At 55.2% G+C, this 17,765-nt stretch overlaps 1 protein-coding gene across 1 annotated transcript; it reads right to left on the bottom strand.

Annotated features, from left to right (window-relative positions):
• Positions 1-491: 491 nt before the first annotated feature.
• EIF4EBP1 (eukaryotic translation initiation factor 4E binding protein 1) lies at positions 492-8,075 on the bottom strand. The gene is made up of 3 exons (XM_037371705.1): positions 7,863-8,075; positions 2,293-2,463; positions 492-903 (listed from the first exon to the last, which is right to left on the bottom strand). Exons 1-3 carry the CDS (start codon positions 8,008-8,010, stop codon positions 872-874), a joined length of 351 nt encoding a protein of 116 aa, XP_037227602.1. The 5' UTR covers positions 8,011-8,075; the 3' UTR covers positions 492-871.
• Between the last annotated feature and the right edge of the window lie 9,690 nt (positions 8,076-17,765).

Here is a 17,765-nt window from a genome sequence, read left to right as displayed (position 1 = left end):
CACTTGCATGCTGGAAGAGCTCCACTGTTCTGGGAAGCGGGAACTGCAGCACAGAAGCCAGAAGCTGTTTTTTTCCCTGGCAGGGCAGAAGGCAGCTTGGGAGTCAGGGCCACCCCACAGTGCTCAGCTGCAGGTGACTCCCATAGAACTAATTTCAGTTGCTTCCACCTGTAGCCTGACTGAGTCCTGCCCCTCATCAGGGATGGTAAAAAAATGGGTCCAAACACCTGCACCATGACCCCATGACCTCGCGAAAGAACCATCTGGAAAACCACGAATGACAGTCTTCACTAACTTATTTCTGGAAGCAGGCTCAGAGCACACTGAAGCTTCCTGTGGTGACCATATGCTGCACTCAAGACACACACAGACGTTTGGCCAGGAGGGCTTACGGCACGTCAGCCTCTGCCTTTCAGGGGAACTCGCCCGATCGGGTTTTCTGCAACAGGCTTGCAGTTTCTCACTGGAATGAATAAAGGACAGAAGCTGTATTTATTGCGTTAATCTCCATACCAGGAGACTCAAAATGATTTTTATTTCTCCCTTATATTGCATTTCTGTAACTTTTACAGTATTAAAATGATTAACAAAAGCATAAAACTGGAAACAAAAACAATCATTGAGAGTGTCTCCTCCGGCACTCCAAGGCCCATCATCAGCAGGGGCTGCACTTGTGTATTCGCACCCGCACAGAGAGGCTGAGACTCAGTCCTTGTAACAGGACGCACTCTGTTCTCGGAAGGGAATAAACTGCCTTTCCCAGGAAGCAGGAAGGCACTCAAGGCATGGGCTATTTTTAAGCCTGGCTGGTGGGAATCCTCAAGACAAGGTCCTGGTGCTTCACTGGATAAGCACTCTCAGGGCACGTGCTTTATATGTCCATGTCAAACTGTTCTTCTTCACCTGTTGAGAGGGACAAAACCCACAAATGAGTCCTCAAAGCTTCACATTATATACCAAATATTTTACTGAAGAAACAACTGTCAGATGTACTTTAGAAATATGGCAGTTTGGACTTAAAATCTGGATTGAGGCATCGAGCTTGATATGAAAACCATCTTGTACAAGCAAAACATAAGCTCTGTGTGTAGAGGGGATCCTACAGACAGGCAAACAAGAGCAGGGGCAGAGCATGCCCTTTATTTATTTCTACCCCTGGATTTCCTTGTAAAAAGCAACATAAAGAATAATGTTTATGACATCAGTGGTACAAACTTCTGTTACCAAAAACACAAAAGCACATTTCACAACTTATTATCTCTACAGCTGTTACCACAGCTCACGCAATTTGACAGGATGCCAGCGTGAGCAGCGATGATCTATTCCTGAGGGCAGACCTTCCTTGGAAGAGTCACAGCCAAGCTGGCATCCAGCATGCAGCCTGCATTTCAGTTTGCCAGAGAATCCAGTGAGCCACTGAAGGTCACAAAAGTGTTTAAAAAAACACATTAAGCAATACTGACTCCGGAAAGATTTTGCTTAGAGTGAGCACGGACACCAGCTAATGAGCATTCAGACCTTTATTTTTAGAGAGAACATAAGTAACTTGAAGCGACCTGAAACTACCAAGTAATCTCACGTAATTAAAAAACCCCACTGTTCAAGAGCAATACTTGCTCGTGTTGCTACAACTGTGCCAATGCCCTGCTCTCCTGTGGACTAACCTCTACCTGGCTATCACACACACCTACAGGCTTCTGCTGAACCCACTACAGACAGCAACGGATACTGGATATTTGATATATACAAAGCAGGTATTATTATACCCTAGCTACGGAAGTTGAGCTTACTTGTACACCAGAATCTGCCTTGCTGTCAAAAAAACAACAACAAACCAAACCAAAACAAAAAAGGCAAAAGGAAGTTACAACTCAGGCTGATACTAAAATCCCCAAACTCACTCTACTCTGAGTTGTAATCTGATCTTTTTAAAAAATGCAAAGCAGCTACAAAATGGTCCAGGACAGAGAGGCAGCAACAGCTGCACCCGTTCTCTCACTACCAGACTATTAATCCAGTAGCAGCTCCCCATATGCTAAATTAATGAGAATTAAGTGATCTAACTAAGATTTAACTAATTGAAAAAAGTCTCACATTACTGGGGGCCACAGCAGGACCAAATAGCATGAGAACCTCATGACCAAGTAACATCAAGCACATGTTGATTTTACAAGAAGTTATTAGAGTATTAACCAAAGATTATAGGGATCTCCCAGCTCCATTCTATGTGTAAACGTTGGTATTTCTAGGAAAAAGCAGTGTACTTCACTAGGTTTTTTTGCCTACACTCACCTGCGCTTACTTTCTCATCACAGTTTTGGACATGGTTGTTCTCAATCTTCAACTCCTCCACATTTGGGCTTGTAACACCTGGAATGTCCGGAAGGTCAGAAGGTGGTGTTTTGGCAACCGGAGAATTACGGCACTCCATCAAAAACTTACGATCATAAATAATCCTGGTACCTGTGGGGAGACAAGAGCACTGTCAGTTTTTAGCATTTTGATGCATGAGTACAGCTGGGCCATCTTCACAGCCAGATGTGTAAAGCAACAGCAGGAGTTGTATGTGCACTGATACCTATTACATAGCACTTACTCTGTCATTTCATGCTACCTTGCAGGAAAGGCAGATACCATTAACACTAGATTTGCCAAAAAAAAAAAAAAAAAAAAAAAAAAAAAAAAAAGCAAGCACGAAGCACCAGCAGCAGGTACCCAAGTAACAGGTAATGCTAGCAGCCTGTTACAGAGAGAACTAAAGACTCCAACACCCAGCCTGATGCCGCGTGCAATAGATCCAGCCCCTTCCACCTAATTCAACATCACAACACCCCCCAAAGGAAACAGAGTACATTGAATTTAATTTCTGATCGTAAACAAGCTATTCTAATTGTCAGGGGCTAAGGACTGTAGGTAGACACAAGTGTACACCACACCAGGCAGTAGGATGTGGCAGAGCCCAGCAGAAATTCCAGCACAGGCATTTGCTTTCGCGTACAGGGTGCTGACTGTCCAGCACAGTTACATACCCCTTCCAAAAGGCTTGAATACAAGAACCGTTAATGCCCGCCTGTTTTAATGGTTAACCAGACCTGCTCTCCCTGCCCTACGTGCAACAAACCAGCTCCAGCGCATTACAGCAAACCTCAGTGAGAGCAGAGCTCTGCTCTGGGCATGGATTTCTAGGAATACCACTGGACTGAACAGCCTGTTCCTTATAAAGGAATTGCCCTGGAAAAAGCTCAAAAACCACACACAGAAGAGGGATCCCTCCAAACAGACCCCAGCCTTAACCCATAAAGTACTGGAAAACAATGTTTTCTTTCCTCAAAAGGAGGCGTGCAAATCCCCTCTCTGGGCCAGGCCCTTACTGCTCTGCTCCTGGTTCCAGCAAGAGGGAAAGGCAACTCCCCTTGTGCGCTCCCTGAAAAGCATTAACTGAAAGTACACAGGTGTAGGCAAACAAGCTCCCATTAACATCTGTCCTGGAACATTAAGCTCACTTTATTTTGAAGCATGGCTATAAAATAATGTAACCAGGTATCGTGTTTCAAGAAACTTCTCCTACCGAGTTCCCAAAACACTGAAAACCTTTTCCTTAAAAGATGTTAAATTTGAGTTGCTTCAGTGGATCCAAGAGTAGATCTAACTGACACAGAACGGTGCTCTAGCAGTTGGCTGGATTTGAGAAGGCGGGTGGCTAGTCCATGAGTTAAGCGTTAAATTCCTGGGAGGTTCACAGAGGAGGACAGAGCTTCCAAGAACTGCAGCTTGTGTACCAAGTATCAGGAGCACAGTTCAGACAGACAAGAGCTTCCATGCCTGGTTCACGTTCCTCTGACAGTCACATGCCCAGAATTTACAAAAGCAAACACCCTGCAACCAGCCGGACCAGGACACCCAGCCTCAGCTGTCAACAGGCACGGCCGGAGGCCATAAATGGGCTCCTTGAGCACCCAAAGCCGAGTTAACAGCAGCTCTGCTCCTGCTGCAAGGGAGGTTAGTATGTATTTAGTAGGAAAGACTACACCTGATGGGGACCACTCTGCCCCCTGAAAGCCCTTGTTACACTGTGGCTTCAACAGCCGAATGCCTCACTGCACAGCTTGGAAAGTCTGGATGAGAATGTGGTTCCCTTCAAGTATTTTCATCAGGATGAAACACCAGATTTGAAGCAGTGGCTAGTACATCATCTCACTCCCTTTCTGCCAAATACACACATTTTGCTCTGGTCCTGATGGAACACAGGTGCTGTGAACTGTGCTGCTCCACAGGCCATCCCATGTCCCCACTGAAAGGGCCAACACCTCTGTGGCTGAGCCCGCAGCACTGGAGGCAGCTCTGTCTGCAACGGGCACTGCGAGCACCAGCAGCTCAGCACCCACTCTGCACTGCTCACAGCAAGCACCACAAGCACTGCGGCTTGCTGTGCATCTTGGCTCGTGATGGACCGAGCTGGCAGGACTCCCCAGATACTACTGCACATGGGCTTTACTTGAAGACAATGTCTGCACGTGCCCTTGGCAATCAGACAAGGAGCCAGGACAGGCACAGCGGGAATCCTGAGAACCGACTACACTTAAAGGTCATATATCATCTCTTACATGCTCCTCCATGATCCTTCATACTGTTGTTTTTTACCTCTGCTGACTGCTGTAAGAAAACCAGCTGCTGCCCGTGATGGCAGAGGACAGGATCATAGAGACCTGGGAAGGTAGCTGAAAAAGGAAAAATCAAATCCTTTCCCCTAACTGCTGGCACCAAACCAAGGCCCAGAAACCACAGCAAAATGCTGCTCGCTCACATCTGTCCCACAGTGGGCTGTAGCTGCTCCCTGGGTACTGGGAGAAGAGGGAGGATGCTTCAGAGCATCACAGCACATGACTGCCTGCCCTCTTCAGAACAGCCCCTTTTATCCAAACTGCAGTTTAGGCTGTTACTTCAACATCTCTGGAGACTCAAAAGCAACCTGCAGAGGAAGAAAAGTTTGTGTTTTTGACCACAAGCAGCAAAGTCAGATCAGAGTAAAGGTGGTAATGAAAAAACTGGTCTAAAAAATGCCTGACAACTGGAAAAGCAAGCGTTCCCCTAATCTTTCCAGGTCAATAAACTTGGCTGTTAGATGCACACAAGTCAGCACACTGTAGCTGTGGAGTACAGCCTTTTCAAAAGCCTTCAGTCACCCCACACTGCTGCTGTGGGTTTCTCACTCTGACATCAAGACCTTTTTCCACCACTCGTATCCCCAGCGCTGCCTACAGCCGAAGGGGGATGACTTCAGAGATTACAATCCTCAATTCTTCTCCAAAATTAGTCAGAGGTTTTGCACAAGAAAACCAATTTGCTTTTTTTCTTCCAATTCTTCAGATTTAACCTACTGCTTTGCAGGAAATCTCAGACTTTTTCCAGTGAGCTACACATGTTGAGCATTTTCAACAAAAGGACCTAAAACAAGCGGTTCTGAAACCCAAGATTATTTTTACAGCAGTCAGGGCTTATATGCAAAGGAGCAATGCAAAGTATTCTGCCTGAATCAGTGGATACATGGGTCAGCAGAAAACAGATGAAGAGAGCACAGTGAGGAAGCAGAAGGGCTCCAAGTCCAAGTTGGCCTGGCCCCAGCGCTCTTTAAAGTGCACTTCTGTACATCAATCTGGAGAGTTTGGTGTGAAACGTATTAACAATGTTTTCATGACACCTCTTCCTGACTGTACAGGCCAAGGAATTCTTTGCAACAGTGACCATCAATGCAAACCAACAACCCAAAGCTAACATCCCCCCACCAAGTCCTTCAGAAGTTTTAAATCATTCTTCCCTTTAGCACCCAAAATCGACACTGGAAGGCGAACAGGCAGCACAACCTGTCCTCAAACAGGCTGGAGACAAACTAAAGTATCACGAAGTCATAAGAGCACTGTGGATTTTGCCAGGTGCGCACACCCTAACAATAAACATGATTTGTGTTTCTCCTCCACACTGTAGACATTCATTAACTCCCCGGAGACAGAGATGATAATCCTGGAAGGCTCATTATGCTGCACAGCACTGTTAATTGTTCCTCTCTACTCTGTTACTCAGAACACATGAATATAGCTGAGAAAGTCATTCTCCTATTTTCCATGGCATAATTACTGCAAGTGCTATTTAAGTACTTCAGTTATTTGCTGCTTTCAGAGAAGAGAGAACATATGGCAAAAACAACACAAGAACTTCAGATGCCCAACCAAGCTTTTCTGCACAGACACAAAAAAATCAAGCGAGTCAGCAAAGCTGACTTCCCCCTTCTCTCTGAATTTTAACTCCTGAAATACTGTGTTGTAGAGATTGTAGGCCTGAGGGACAAACAAAACATTATCCTCTGCCTCCCATCTAGTTCATTCTTTTGGCTGAAATTCAAGCATGGTTTCATCATTCCTGCTGCTCACATTTATCTCTTATGTAGCAGCATGGGGGGGAGGAAATTCTTAAAGGTATGGAAAAAATTATCTCAGACCACTGATCAGCAGGAGCCCAGGCAGCTGCCATAGCTGGAAATACACACAACTGATTTGGTCCCCAGTGTCATCATCTGGAACAGCAGTCACTTGTCTCGAAAGCCAAACTACTCAAAACGAACAGACACTCAAGCAAGAGATGTGGACCTTTCAGAGGGACAAGCCCTTTTAGGATCTTTGCACATTTATGTCCCTGCTGCTGTATGTGGGGACAGAAGGCACAGGCATGGCTAAGACGGATGCTAAGCCTACAGGTTTTGTAATTGCAACCCCCCTTAGTTGCCTCAGCTCAGAGCAAGCAGTGAGCACAGCCAACTCCCACAATCCCACTATCCTTATTTGAAGACCCAGTCCCTAAGAGATATTGTTCCTGGCAGCCGCACAGGCGCAGCTACGAGGGCTGCACAACGGGACTCGCAGCAAAGAGAGAGGGAACCAGCCCACTGCCCACTGCCTTTGTGCGGTAGCAAAGCACTGCACTTTCAGAAGTTAGAGCACCCTGGGACAAGAAAAAAAAAAAAGAGGTCCCAGGGTTTACATACTGCCAGATGAAACAACAAATATTAGAGATTAGAATTAATAAGTAACCCAAATCAGGAGATGGATTTCCTCCCTGTGAGGCTACCCAGAAGCACAAACAGCAGCCTTGCTTTCAGCATAGGCAGCCAGGCAGATGCTGTTGCGCTGCCCCAGCTCCAGCACACTCTGGGGAAGGTGGAAGCCCCCCCAGGATCCCTCATTTTCCCTTGTAGCACAGCAATGGCCAAGCTCCCAGGGAAAAGCCTGGCCTTGCTACACCAGACCACGGCCCAGCGAGGGGGGACCCCCCACTGCCAACACACGGGGCTCCCCTGCAAGACAAGAGCCCAGGCGCCAAGTCACCCCTGAAGCGAGAACCCCCATGCTGCTGCTGCCCAAACGGGGCCCCTCCCCACACACCACCCGCAGAACAGCAACCCCCCCTGCTACCCGTACACCCCCCAGCCAAAGCAAGGCCTCCCAGACAAACCCTAAGAAAAGTGAGAGCCCACCCAAGCCCTCATACAGCCCCTGGGCAAAGAAAGGGTTCCCCGCTACCGATCCCCAGACAAAAGGGATAGGCCCCCCACCGCCTTCCCTGGACGTTCCTCTGGTCAAAGCGAGAGCCCTCCCCCCCAGAACAGGTGCCCCCCAGCTCCCCACACGCCGCCCGCCGACACATGGGCCTCCTTGTAACCCCGCGCTGGGGTAAGAGCCCCCCCCCAGGGGGTCACCCCATTCCCACCGCAAAACCGGGGCCACTACCCGCACCCGGAGGGGGGGGGGGGGGCTCCCCCTCGAGCAACCCCCGCCCCGCAGGGAGAGGCCTAGTACCGGCCCGCCGCTCACCGCCCGGCGTGGTCCCGAAGACGGTGCCCCCCGGCGTGGTGCTGTAGTCGCCAGGCGGCAGCGGGGCACCGTCAGGCAGGGCGAGGCATTTGCCAGGGCCCGGGATGTCGCGACTTGGCGTCTGCCCCTGGCAGCAGCGGCCCGACATGGCGCCGGGACCGGGGCGCTGCTGCTGCCGCCCTGCCCGCCCTGCCCGCCGCTTCCGCCTGCGGCCACGCCCCTTCCGCCGCGGGGTGCGACGGGAGACGCGGGGGGCGGGGCCTGGTCGGGGGCGGGGCCTGGTCGGGGGCGGGGCGCGCTCAGGCGCACGATGGGTCCCTGTGCCCGCCGGCCCCCCCACCCGCGGGGTGCTCCCCCCTATTTAGTGACCCCCGCCTGCCCCACACGGGGCTTCCCGCTGTGGGAGGTCTCGGGTGGTCTCCGTGCGAACCCTGCGGGGACAGATGTCTGTCTGCCTGCCTGGGTGGCTGACCCCCATCCCAAATGGCTCTGCCACCTCCGGCGTGGCTGGCAGCAAACGCCGGGGGAGGAGGGGGGGCACGCAGCGCGTGTCGGCCCGCCCACACGCCGTGCCCCCGGGGATGCGGGAGGCCACCGGGCAGGGCTGCTCCGCTTGGGCTTTTTCCTTAAAATTGGTGTTTTTCTTAAATTTTGATGAAATAAAGATTTAAAGAGCAGCTGAGGTGCGGGGAGGGGGGGGGCAGCGGGGGGCGGCGCTGGCTGCGCGGGACCCCCAGGCTGGGCAGAGCTGGGGTGCCCCGGGGGGAGCCCGGCACGAAGCCCCCTGGGATGGGCAGACCCCGCACCCCGCAGCGGGACCACCCTCCACACCTGCTGCTCAGCCCTGCCTGCCAGGCGGGAGGCAGAGGGGTCCCTGAGCCTGGCCGAGGGGTGGCATGGCCATGAAGGGGGCGACCCCCAGCAGTGCCCCCGCCACCCTGCCTGGTGCTCAGCACACCGGCCGCCGCCGCCACCCCCACGCCGGTGTGAGCCATGGGTGCCTCTGCCACTTGTGCTCCCAGATTCCAGGCGGCGGAACCTGCTGGAAAAAGCCCCTCGGCTCTTCCTCGCCCCCTAGCAGTGCCCGCAGGACCCCTGGTCCGCAGGACCCCTGCTCCGGTGCTGACGCGCCAACAGCAGGGATGCGGGGAGCTAGCGTGGGTGCCGGTGGCAACGGGGGAACCATGGCGGTGGCCGAGCAATGGCCATCCTGGGAAAGGGCCTTGGGGCTGCTGCCCCGGTGCAGGCGGTGGTGGGACACAGCCAGCCCCCCCTGCCCACAGCTGCCATCGCCCTGGCCCCAGCACGCAGAGCTGGGTGGCACGCTGTGCCGGGTCCTGCCGCTGCCACCGTCGTCCTCCCCTGGCCCGCTTCCACCACACTTGGCTCCGGCACCCCTGGCTCCTGCAGCTACCCAACCACTGCCCGCATCCTGCCCAGCCCCAGGGTGCTGGGGGTCCCCAGGGGGCTCTGAGCCCTTTCCCCAGGGCAGCGTTTGTGTGGCCAGGGCAGTGGTCTCCTGCCAGGGCTGGCTATGGAGAGGGGTGCTTCAAGGGCTCTGTGCCCCGAGGACCCCCAGGACCCTGGGCAGGCTGCTGTGCCCCCCGGGACCCCCGAGACCCCGAGCAGGCTGCGGTGCCCCCTCAAAGACCCCTGGGACCTCAGGCAGGCTGCGGTGCCCCCCAGGGACCCCTGAGACCCCGAGCAGGCTGCAGTGCCCCCCAAGGACCCTGGGCAGGCGGCGGTGCCCCCCAGGGACCCTGGGCAGGCTGTGGTGCCAGGCAGGCAGCCCTCGCCCCGTGTCAGCTGCTGAATCGATTACGGGGCGGTGGGGCAGGAAGATAACATATCCGGCTGTGCCGAATGACATCAGCGCTGACCCCCAACCCAGCGAGGCGTCCCGCCGCCGAATAACAAGGTCCACCGCCGTTTCCTCCTCCTCCTCCCAGAGAATGGACCATTACGGGGTCAAGGAGCCGGGGGGTCAGGGTTTAAGGGCACATCCTGGCTGGGGTGGAGCAGGGGGCCATGAGCCCCCACTGCATTGGGGCATCTGCCCTTGGCACCTGAGGGACCCCTGGGTCAGGGTATGGGCGAGGACTGGCTGCAGCACTCGGTGCTGGGGAGGAACGCTTCAGTGTTCAAAATGCCATGAAATGCCCTTTCTGGAGATGTCCCTTCAGGGCATGGGACTCTTTCTGTCCATGGCTTCTCTGTGCCATGAGACCTGCAGGTGCATCCCCATCAGGGGGGCTCCCGGGAAGCACTTGGGGTGCCCGGGAGACCCCGAAAGGCTCCAGCAGAGCTGGTCAGTGCGAGGCAGCCAGTCCCCGTCCCGGATCGAGGATATGGATGCTCAGCTCTCGCTGCCTTTGCTTGGCTCTGCAGAGCTCCAGCCCATCGTGGGGAACACGCTGCTCTCCCGGGCTGGCAGCGACATCCTTCCTGGACTCTGCTGATACAATCTCTCCCGCTGGAGAGGCCTCCCCAGAACCCAGCTGGCACCGAGTGAGTTGGTCCGGGATGCACAGCCCAGAGCCCTAACAATAGCCTTTCCTCCTCGTCTGTCGCTGTCTCACATTTCCCACACAGGCTGGAGATTAAAAAATAGCAAGAAGAAAGGGGAAACCACCTGGACCCCTGGCCAGGGAACAACCAGCCCTGGGCAATAAATCTGGTGCCTCGGGTAGGGCAGGACCCCTGTGCCCCCTGTCGCTGGGATGTCTGGCATTTCTCTGCAATTCTGTGCATGGGGACGGCACCGACAATCACCAAGAAAAGAGGCCAAGGGGGACACAGTGACCCCAGCCCTGCCACAGTGCCACCGCCCCAGCACCTGCCAGAGCTCAGCGCTCCTGGCAGCAGGCAGGGGACCAGGGATGCTTCTGGCCAGGGGGCTGTGAGATGCCCCTGGACACCAGCTCCTGCTGCTGTGGCACTGCCTGCTCTGTGCCAGCGGGCAGGGAAGATGCATCATGCCCTGGTGTCTGCATGCCCACGCCACCAGCACCCATGGGTTTGTTACAGCATCTCTAGGGCATTTCATCTGCAATTTCCCTGGGCAGCTGATAGGGCTGAAACCCCTTCATCATCCTCGTGTGATACAAGGTTATTGCCTTCTACATCGGGAGCAGAATTGCTTCACATAAGTGTCCAACTCCTCGCCCGCTCACCAGCAATTGCACTCTCTTTGCTACTGACCTGGTTTAAATCCCCTTTAGTTGCGCAGGGGTGGCTCTTTGTAAAACACTTGCCCCTCTAGCAGGCTCCCAAGGAGGGAAATCTGTCCTATAAGTCGTGAAATACTGAAGTTTGCATTGCACACATGTTGGCTGGGGGCTGTGGCAGCCCATTCCCCGCTGCCCTGCAGCCACTGGCATGAGAGCAGCGAGGGGCAGCCCCTGCCCGTCCCCGGGCTATCGCCAGTGGCACTTCCAGCAATACTAACCGGGCTGCTGATTACAGGAGGGTTTGCTGCAGACAGGAAGAAAATAAATCAAGAGGAGGATAAACTTCTGCATGGTGAGCAGCAGGGACTGATGACTTTCATCTCGCCCCATCCGTCATCTCCCCATCTGCGTGGCTCCCATGTGGGAAGGCTCACCTCCAGCCCAATGCCTCACCGCATCGATCCATGGGTGGAAAATGCAGCTCAAGCCCCACGCAGGACAGGGTGATGGTGGGTCCACCAAAGTGACCCCCCGGTGAGGATGTCCCTGTGCCGCAACATTTCCACACCATCTGTGTTTACATTCCCCTCCGATTGCCTGTGGAGATAATGACAAACCCACATCCACTTTGCCCGCCCAAAGGCTGTTTGTGCAGATAAAATTTGCCCCCGTAAACAAGCCCATCCTGCCTGTGGGAAGTGCACCCCCGCCCTGCCCGCAGCCCTTGGGCAGGAAAACCCTCGCCAGGGCTCGAGGAGACCATGGCCACCAGCGTCCCTGTCCCCTAGGCGCAGGCCAGGGCTGGTGCTTGCTGGGGGTACTCGGCACCCCAAAACACACTCCTGGGACATGCCATTTGGTTTAAGCTCTTGCAAGGGAAATTTGGCAGAGGCAAGAGCATCCCTGTGGGCTGTCATGGTGTTGGCACATGCCTGTCATCGGTGTCTTGCACATGCCATGGCTCTGCTCACACCTGCAGCGAGCCCTGCCCCGGTCCGAGGGGCTGCAGGGCTCTCCTGTGCTTCGGGTGTGGGGTCTCAGCTGCTTGCGGGGGGAATACCTAGCAGAAACAACTGCAGGGGGGAAAAGTGGAGCAGCGAGAGCAAATGGCACCAAGTCAGACCCCCGGGAGCCGGGATGCATCTCTGGATGGGGAGGGAAGCCTTTGCCCGTCAGCCAGAGGCTCACACCTGTGCCCTTTGCACGGCACACAGCATTGCTTTGCCGCGTGCTATCTGGCTCCAGCCTGCTCCGTAGGTGGGGCTGGGAGCTGGCCTGGAGATGGAAGGTATTCCCCAGCGAGCCGCCCACCCTTCAGTATGGATCCTGGGCTCTTCCCTGGGCAGGAGCAGCAGTGCAGTTGGGCAGGCTGTGGAGAGGATGCAGCTTTCTGCGCAGCCACCCTGGCCATGGGGTCCCAGCACCCAGAGTCCCCTTGCCGCCCTTGCTGATGCTTCAGATCGCTTGTGGGAGCCAAGAGGCCCATGTGCCAGTTAGAAAAAAAAAATACTCATTGGTCCTTTTCTGACCTCAGAGGGGCTCCATCTCTCTGCCAGCCCGGCAGCTCCTGCTGGAAGGTTCCCCACTCTTACAATACCCTGCCCTGCCTGGGGCAAGCACCCTCTGCCCTTCGCAACCATGAAATGCCTGGGCAGGGAAAGGTTTTCCTTCCCTGCGGGCACTGAGAGCAAATTTCACTTGGCAGCCCGCTGCCCCAGGCCGTCTGGGTGATTGAGCACCAGGATGCTCTGGCAGGCTTTGGAAACTGGCTTAGGTTCTGCCTTCTCCTCTGGGCTCCCGCTGCATCCCTGGTGCTTTCACTGCAGCCACAGGACCTTCTTATTCACATCTTTGCCTCTCCCCACCTACAGCACGCCGGAGTCACCTAACAAGCGGCTCGTAGTGCTATTGCACAAGTGTAAAAGCTGAACTCTGAGTGTGATGTGAACCGTGTGCCGATGGAAACACCCGCCTGCACAGCATGCCAGGAGAAAGAGCTGGGCTGAAGGTGCTGCGGGTGCTGGAGCTGGGCTCTGGAAGATGGCTCCAGGCACTGATGAGGGTGCCCAGAGCTGTGAAATCTTGCTCAGCTCCCAGGCTGGGGGAGGGAGTTTCACCTGCCAGGGCAGAGGGTCCCAGAGCCCCTTACAGCCCCAGGGGTCTCCATCCCGGTGGGCAGGGTGCTGGGGCAGGCACTTCTCCCAGCTCCTAGACATGAGCTCTGGGATGCAGTCTGCCAGGAGAAACCTTTTCCCCATTTGCTTCCCTTAAGAAGGAAGTTTCTGACAAACACCGGGGAGGCAGGAGGAATGCATGGGTTAAAAATAGCTGCCAAGGCATGGGAGCCACCACCACTGCCACGGCCAGAGGCCAGAGCCAGAGGGGAAGCGCCTGACCTCTTTCTCCTTGTTGTTGTTGTTGTTGTTGTCTTTCCACCCTGCAAACATCGGGAGCTGGAAGCAAAAGCAGCCCAGGGGCTGCACAAGAAGAGGCGAGCCCTTGCATGGGCGCTGGGTACAGGGTCAGGCCCAGGAGGGGACCAGGGTGCTGGGAAGCAGGGATGCTGTAGGGTAGGGGGTACCCGGGTACCACCAGGAGCTTCAGCAGGTGCTGCCTGGTGCAGCGGGATGCGCTGCGGGAGGCAGCCACAGGCAACACTGGGGCTCTGACACCTATGTGGCACGTGGAGGTTTGGCACTGAGGTGGCATGTGGTGGTTTGGCTGGTGTCCTGTGGCCGTGGCCGGGCTGGCAGGCAGCTCCACTCAGGCTGCTGCCCCTCATTCCCTCCCGGATCCCTGCCTGGCTTTGCCCAAAGCAGCCTTCTCTCCCCACAGCAGGGCTGGATCCTCACCCTCCTGCCCTGCGGCTGGGGCAGAACCAAGGAAAAAGCACCATCAGGATGCTCCTCTCTTCCTTGGAAACCTCTGCCTGAAAGCACAGCTACTCTCTGATATTTTTTTTTTGTTGCTGACATTTTTTCACGACAGTTTCCACACGATTTGTGAAATCTGTACCACTGTTACTGCAAACTTCACCCTCCTTCCCCCCCCACCCTGTTTTTCTTTAGCAATAACTGCAGGAAAACCAGAAACAATGGAGAAGGAGTTGGAAAAGGTCTGTAAAACCTTTGCAGATCCCAGCAGCAGCACAAGGACTCTCACTGGTACCAGGGGTACCTGTAGCTGGAGGGAGATGGGAAATACTGGGAGTGAAGCCCTGCTGCGAGGTGTGTTAAAAATGTCAGAAACTGGGAATAACTGCCCGCAGGCGCTGATCTTGCTGCTGCCGCAGGCTTCCCCCACAGCAACATGGGAAAGAAAACAGCTTTATTATGGTTTCTTTTTTTTTTAATCTGAAAACATAATTGCACAGGGGCTTGGGGGGCAGGAGAAGGACCTGAAATTGCTTTAGCATAGCCTTTGACACTGGCCGGGTTTCAGGATCTCAATGCCCCTTTCCCTAATTCTCACAATGCTGCCGTAGCCTTGGGAAGAGCTGCAGCCCCGGGTTGCCTGCTCTGAGCAGGGCAGGATCGGCCCCAGCAGCGAGACCTGTGCCTCCATCTCCTCTCTGGTGGGATGCGGTGCCTCTCACCACCGTGGTGGGTAACAAGCTGCATTCGCTGTGCCAGGTTTCTCACCCCTCCAGCCCTGTCTGTCCCCACAGAGCCACCCCGGGGTGCCCCAGGTGAGGAGGACGGATCCCACCAACCCTGCCCAGCCCCATCCTTCGCCCTGGAGGGCATTGCGGTGGGCAAAACACTGTGGGAACAGGCTAATAAACAGGGAATTGAATGACCTCAGCCCTGCCTGCGCAGGCAGCCAGCAGCAGGCTCTGACCTTCTCGGTACCCAGGGTACATGCTGCCTCTTTCATCATTATCGATGCATTTGCTCCCAGGAGCTTCGCTTGGAAAACAGGATGTGAGCGTGTGAGATGGCCGCTCGCCCTCCCAAATAATGTGGGAGCTTGGAGCCTGCCATGATGCTCCTGTCCCTGCCGCTGCGGGAAGCAGGGCTCCGAGTCGGGATGGCAGCACCGGAGTGGCACCGGGCTTACACCCCGTGCTCTGCCGCAGGTCACCAGGTGAGCAATGGGTTATAAGCTGTCCCAGATGCAAATCACAAACCCTGCTTAAGCCCCTGTAAAAGTGGGATACATGCTGCCCTGCAAAGGGAAGCATTTCCCTTCGCAAGTACGGTGGGATATCGAGCGTGCCTTGAGGAACCCACACTCTAAACCAGCAGCTTGCGGGAGTGTCAGTGAAACAGCACTTTTTATGACACAGAGAATTTTTCCTTTCCTGCTGCTGCCTGTGCCTGAGCCCCAGCCAACACGATGCTCCCACTCCCAGAGCTGCACTTGCGCTTACCAGAGGAGGAGAGTTTATATAGAGCCGAGAGTTTATGTCCAGCTTCCTCCAGCCTTCCCGGGACAGGCAGTACCCAGTGGGTTAAAGCTTCATCACAGCGTGTTTATGTGCCGACAAGGAAACATGATGACAGATAATTCCAAACAACTTCAAAGCAAGATTTGTGAATCTGATATGGAAACTATTCCTAAAGTCTCAGTTCAAGAGCCCCAGACTAATTACCGCTGCAGACATTAAAGGCAGAGCAGGACCCACTGCCAAAAGCGCAGCGCCTGGCCTGGCCCCGAGCCCACCCTGCCAAACCCCGGGCCCCCTCCCCATGCCACACCGCACTGCTGGGGGGATTTGGGGTGAAATGATGCTCCTTGAGCAGCTCTTGCTTTGGCAGAAGGTAGAGCCTCACGCAGTCCTCACTGACCTCCTGTGCTGTCCCCAGGTGTCCCTGTGGCCCTGAGTGGGTGGGCAAGGGTCTTCCCTGCAGCTGGGAAGAAGGGTCTTCCCTGCCCAGCAAGAAGGGGTTAATGCTGAGCTGGGATGCAGCCCCCTCCACCTGGGAGGCACTGAGGGATTAGGGAGGGAGACTGGGGAGGTGGTGGGACCCTGGGGGTGGTCAGTGCTGTAATGGGCAACCTTCCAGGGGCTGGTGGCTTGTTCTGGTGCAGGTAATGGCACGGGGTGTGTGACTTTGGGCTGTGGGTGGCTCTGAGCCTGGCTGGGTTTGCTGTGGAGGGGGTGTCTCGTCAGCCCCATGCAGCATTGCAGGGTGATGGGGGGTCTCTGGGCAGAGCTCGCCAAGAGCCCTGTGCATGGGGGGATGTGGGGAGCCTGTGGGCTCCTGGGCTGGTGGGATGTCCTTGCTGTCCAGGGACAGGTCTCAGGGGTGCTAGTCCTGCCTGAGCCTGCTGCCCTGCACCTGCCTGGGTGCTTCCCCGGAGAGTTTGCATAAATAAATCATATCCTGAAGTTACTGAGGGCTCTAGCAGTCGCTCAGGCTGCTCTGACTAGGCTGCGGCACATGAGCCAGGAGGAAGGGTGCTGTTACATTCCTGGGGTGTGTGTGGTTTCTTGGGGAAACTTTTTTTTGGAAACCAGGGAGGAGAATGAGTGCTGATGAGGCTGCAGGGGTGCGGCACCCATCCCAGAGGTGCTGGTGCTCGTGGCTTTCCCAGGCGGTGGTGGTGAACTTCTCCAGCTGCCCTTGCCCTTTGCTCTGGGCTGGGGATTTGCGCCAGCACAGCTCTGGCTCTGAATTCCATGGACGGGCAATGCTTTGCAACACAAGCCTGGCTCAGGAGGGGCTCTGGCATGGTCTCTTACTGGTGCAAAGCTGAACTGCATCTCTCTGGGTGCAGTAGTGCCTCTCTGCTGCTCTGCTCCCTGCACCCATGCCCCAGGATGGACAGGCAAAAGCCCTCAAATGCTCTGTTGGCAGTTTCAGCACAATCACTTGCTGCACTGTGTTTGCTTTCTGACCTTCTTCCTCTATGAGGAAGCTGAGGATGGCTGAACCAAAGGGGAGAGCAGTGAGGCCACACCGGGAGGGGGATGCATGTATCCCCACTGTTGGTGTGCCTGCAGCAGTGATGGCAGAGAGCAGCAGTGCCGCTGTGCTGCCTGCCGTGTGCTAGTTTTTATCACTTGTTCTGTAACAGCAAGTATGCAAACAGCCTGCCAGGGGAGAAAGCAAGAGTTCCCAGCTATAAAAAGCTTTTGTTTTATCCTAGTGTGGCATCAGCCTGGCTCAGCCTTGGCAGAGTCTGAATGTGCTATGTTTAATGATGCTGGGAGGCAAAGCTGGCGCTTGCCCGTTGCTGCCTGGTGTCTCCTCCCGTTGAGCCTCAGCCCATCCTCAGTGCCTGCCTGCCCTCCTGGGGCCCAGCAGCTGTGCTGAGCTCACAGATGCAATTATGAATTGGACATGAGGGACAGAGGATTAAAACTGTGCTTAATACCTGAGATGGCAGGTCATGGGAGCTTGGGCAGGGATCTGATAGCTGGTGCCCTCCTCCTTGCCAGCTGCTGGCGCACAGGCTTGTGCCCCCTTGCCCAGGCTGGGTTTGTCCCTTGGGCAGGCAGAAATGATCCATCCTCCCTTAAGCAGCGTTGTCCCAGTTGTATCTGCACAGGCACGCTGGAGTAGCTTGGGTCTGGACAAGGTCTGGCTCTCCAGTTTGCAGGTGAGAGGGTCAGTGCCACGGCTCGGGCTCACCTCGCAGCCCTGAGGCCGGCTGTACCCTGACAGTGTGACACCAGCACGTCACCCCTCGGGGAGCATTGCCCTTCCCCTAAGTGGGCTGGAGCCAGACCTCGCGGCTGCCAAGCTCCCGCAGTCGTCACAAGCTCCCCTCTATCTGCTAAATG

Source organism: Falco rusticolus, chromosome 20 (assembly GCF_015220075.1).
Source record: "Falco rusticolus isolate bFalRus1 chromosome 20, bFalRus1.pri, whole genome shotgun sequence".
NCBI lineage: Eukaryota > Metazoa > Chordata > Aves > Falconiformes > Falconidae > Falco > Falco rusticolus.
Note: the sequence above shows the minus strand (reverse complement) of the source record. Positions and strands in the feature narration are given on the sequence as shown.

Bases quoted from the DNA above. Each gene is read 5' to 3' on its own strand.
- EIF4EBP1 (XM_037371705.1), bottom strand. From the start codon at position 8,010: ATGTCGGGCCGCTGCTGCCAGGGGCAGACGCCAAGTCGCGACATCCCG. The intron at 2,464-7,862 runs GTGAGCGGCGGG...GTCTCCCCACAG, and splicing joins CTTCGGGACCACGCCGGGCG to GTACCAGGATTATTTATGAT. The intron at 904-2,292 runs GTGAGTGTAGGC...CCCTCTCAACAG, and splicing joins TGATGAGAAAGTAAGCGCAG to GTGAAGAAGAACAGTTTGAC.